The sequence below is a fragment of the Merops nubicus genome, unplaced genomic scaffold (genome assembly GCF_000691845.1).
Source record: "Merops nubicus isolate BGI_N331 unplaced genomic scaffold, ASM69184v1 scaffold33576, whole genome shotgun sequence".
Taxonomy (NCBI): Eukaryota; Metazoa; Chordata; class Aves; order Coraciiformes; family Meropidae; genus Merops; species Merops nubicus.
Window position 1 is genome coordinate 1,818 of NW_008614929.1, and position 3,497 is coordinate 5,314.

Consider the following 3,497-nt stretch of genomic DNA (forward strand, 5'->3'; position numbering starts at 1 on the left):
CACCTTCCCGGGGCAACCTGTGCCAGTGCCCCCACCCTCCTAGTGAAGAACTTCTTCCTCATTTCTGGCCTAAACCTACACTCCTCTAGTTTGAAGCCATTACCCCTCATCATATCACTAAAAGCCCTTGTAAGAAGTCTCTCCCCAGCTTTCTTCTAAAGCTCCCTTCAGACACTGCCAGCCCCCAGCAGGTCTCCCCAGCTGGAGCCTTCTCCTCTCAGCTGCCCCAGCCCAACTCTCTCCTGCTGGGCTCCCAGCAGAGGGGTTCCCCCCTCGGGGCATTGCTGGGGCTCCTCTGGCCCCACTCCAGCAGGTCCCTGGCTCTGCTGTGCTGAGGACTCCAGAGCTGCCCCAGCACTGCAGGGGGGTATCTCATGAGATGATCATAAATCACAGATCCCTCAGTGAAGAGAGGAACTGCTGGTGGCACAGGGGAATGCTCTACAACAGAAGTGTGTGAGCTGTGGGACAAAGGCACCCAGTGAATGCAGCTGCTGAGGGGCCAGAAAGAGCAGAACCAAACGCAGGAAGGGCTCACACAGCTCCTAGTCACAACTACACCAAGCACATGCCCACACCCCTGCTGGCCTCACCCAGAGCTGCTGACAGCTACAGGCACAGCCCCTGCTAGAGGCAGCTCTGGCATCTGCCACAGCTAATGCACTTTAAGGAAAAACCCTGCTTCACAAACCTCTGCTTAAAGGCAGCAGTGTCACAGGCAGGTTAGTCCAAGCTGTGACCACACTGAATGCTTGAAGGGTGACTCCCAGGCAGACCAGCACGAGACAACACCTCTGGAAGCAGAGCCATGGTCCATCAGCACAGCTTGACAAGGCATTGATCCATTCATCCACACTACAACAGCATAAACCCCACAAAATTATTTTCTTTATTTCCAAGTTTCAGTTAGAATACCAGCTTCAAAAATAAGTGGATCAAATCAGGTCAAAAACTCATGGCATAAATGAACAGCAACCCATGCTAGCTACAGGAGAAACTCCAGGAAACATTGTCTTTAAGCAAGTTAAATATTGCTCCGTGTTAAACTGGAGCATTAAATACCCCTTCTGATGGCAGCTGAAAGGGGTAAGCTAGTCCTCCTTCAGACAGCACCTACGAGATTAGTGGAAGTACTGGAATAAACTAGAAAACACAGAATTTCCTATTACCAGTGGCACCAGTATAGCAAAACAGTAAGTTGAAAAATATTTACAGAGATATCTACAGAAAATGCCTAACAGTGCTGGTATGCTGTGGCAGTGAGCTGGAACCACCACCTCCACCAGTTCCTCCATCCTCTGCCAAGAGCTGAGCAGGTCTCCCCCTCAGTCCCACGCCAATTAAGAGCCTTCTTGTTGGTCTTCAATCTTTGGAGCCAGGTAGTATTTTAAGTGTCCCATATCAGCAATCTTGTACTCCACAACTGGGGAAAAAAAAAAAAGAGAAAAATACTCTTGAGGAGGTTCTGCAGAAACCTGAGTGCTCAGCACCACCCTAAGGTGGAAGTGCTCTACAAGAGTTTTCAAGAGCTGCTTGTACTTACCAAGAGGAACATCTGCAGACATGCTGAGTGTTACTGTAGGTGACAGGGGAGTGGCTTTGGTAAAAAAGTTCAGGTACCTCAGAGCAAAGGTCAACTGGACAGGCTCATTCATCTCTATTGTAACCTGGAAAACCATTGTAGAATCAGAGTGGTTTGGGTTGGAAGGGACCCCAAAGATCACCTAGTTCCAGCCCCCTGCCATGGGTAGGGACACCCCCCAGGGCTGTCAGACTTCCATAAAGGCAGCAAAATCCTTGGTCTTGCCAATGGTTCAGGCACCTCAAGCAGCACTGGTTCCTACTCTGCTCTGCTGAGCACCACCTGCAGGGCCAAGGACCCGAAGCTGGCAACCAGTGGCCAACTCCATAGCCTACAAACGAGCAAATCACCCCCCCCGCTCCCCAGGTCCCACCAGCAGAAACCTCACCGCCAAGGAGAGCAGAGAACGGCCAACGCCTCACTTACAGCCTCCTCCTCCTTGTCCACGTTGCTGGTCTGGGACAGCTTGATGTTGCCGTTGCCCAGCTCCCCGTTGGCCGAGAACTTGACGCCGTCCTTGGCGCAGGAGATGACGACGGCGTCGCCGATGTGGCTGAGGTCCCGGCAGATGCGGGCGAACTCTGCCGAGGGCATCTTCACCACACAGCTGTACTCCTGCTCCTGGGGGAGCACCAGGGTTCACACCCACCCGGGGAGCCACCGCGCCCCGCTGGCCAGGCCTCCCACAGCAGGCTACGTCCCAGGCTCAGAGCCAGGGGGACGAGGGAGAACACCCGTTTCCAGGACTCTGGAGAGTCCTTCGAGCCACTACTTACTGGAATTCCAAGCTGCTCCACATCGAGATCCATGAGCTTCATCTCGTAGTCAGAAACCTTCTCCTGATCTGAAGGAACAAAGCAGCACTTACCAAGTGTTTCTGAGAAGTTTTGTCCCTTTCCCCTCCTTAGCTGTGCCAGCAAGACCCACCTTGTTTAATTAGCAAAGTTTTGTCCCTTCCCCCTCCTTAGCTGTGACAGCAAGACCCACCTTGTTTAATTAGCACTAGATATTGGGAAGTGACCCAAACAGCCTTTTGTAGGCTGCAAGAGGAGAGGAATCTGCCCAGAGCATCTGTATGTGGCCTAAAGAGTCTGTCCCTTAAAACAGAGTACTGTTCAAGCTGACTAGGCATCCATAGAACCAGCCTGGCCTAGTGGGAAGGGAACTTTGCATGGTCATCTGGTCCAACCCCCCTGCACTGAGCAGGGACATCTGCAACTAGAGCAGGTTGCTCAGAGCACCAGCCAGCTTCACCTGGAATGGTTCCAGGGGTGGGGCATCAAGGACCTATTTGGGCAGTCTGGGCCAGGGCCTCATCACCCTCATTATCCAAACTTTCTTCTGTCTTTCCAGTCTAAATCTGCCTCTTAATAGTTTCAAACCATCTCCCCTTATCCTGTCCCAGCAGGCCCTCCTCCAAAGTCCATCCCCATCTTTCTGACAGGCCCCCTTAAGTCCTGAAAGTCTCCCTGGAGCTTTCTCTTCTCCAAGCTGAACAAGCCCAGCTCTCTCAGCCTGGCCTCACAGCAGAGGGGTTCCAGCCCTCCGATAAATCCTGGGGCCTTCTCTGGACTTGCTCCAACAGGTTCATGTCTTTCTTTACATTCCCAACTCCAGATGGTTTCAAAAGTTTCTACTTCAAGAGTTTAAGTGTCAGGTGAGCTCTCCTCCTCTCACATATTATTGTTATTCCTCCCCCTCTGCACCCACACGGTCGATCAAGACTACCTAGAAATGGCCCAGCAGAGCAGTTCCCAAATCTAACACTCACTTGGTGCTTCAAACACTAGAGCCAAGGTGTCTGCGTTGTCCTCTGCCCGCAGAGTTATGATGTCCTCGTTGCCGGCACACTTCAGTATTTTGGACATGCTGGGGCACAAAGAGGGCCGGGGGTGGGGGTGGGGAGGTGTTTGTG

General features: G+C 52.4%; 1 protein-coding gene across 1 annotated transcript; it reads right to left on the reverse strand.

The window, feature by feature from the left end:
• Positions 1–1,323: 1,323 nt before the first annotated feature.
• PCNA (proliferating cell nuclear antigen) lies at positions 1,324–3,450 on the reverse strand. The gene is made up of 5 exons (XM_008942391.1): positions 3,354–3,450; positions 2,359–2,426; positions 2,009–2,203; positions 1,544–1,667; positions 1,324–1,423 (listed from the first exon to the last, which is right to left on the reverse strand). Exons 1-5 carry the CDS (start codon positions 3,448–3,450, stop codon positions 1,341–1,343), a joined length of 567 nt encoding a protein of 188 aa, XP_008940639.1. The 3' UTR covers positions 1,324–1,340.
• Between the last annotated feature and the right edge of the window lie 47 nt (positions 3,451–3,497).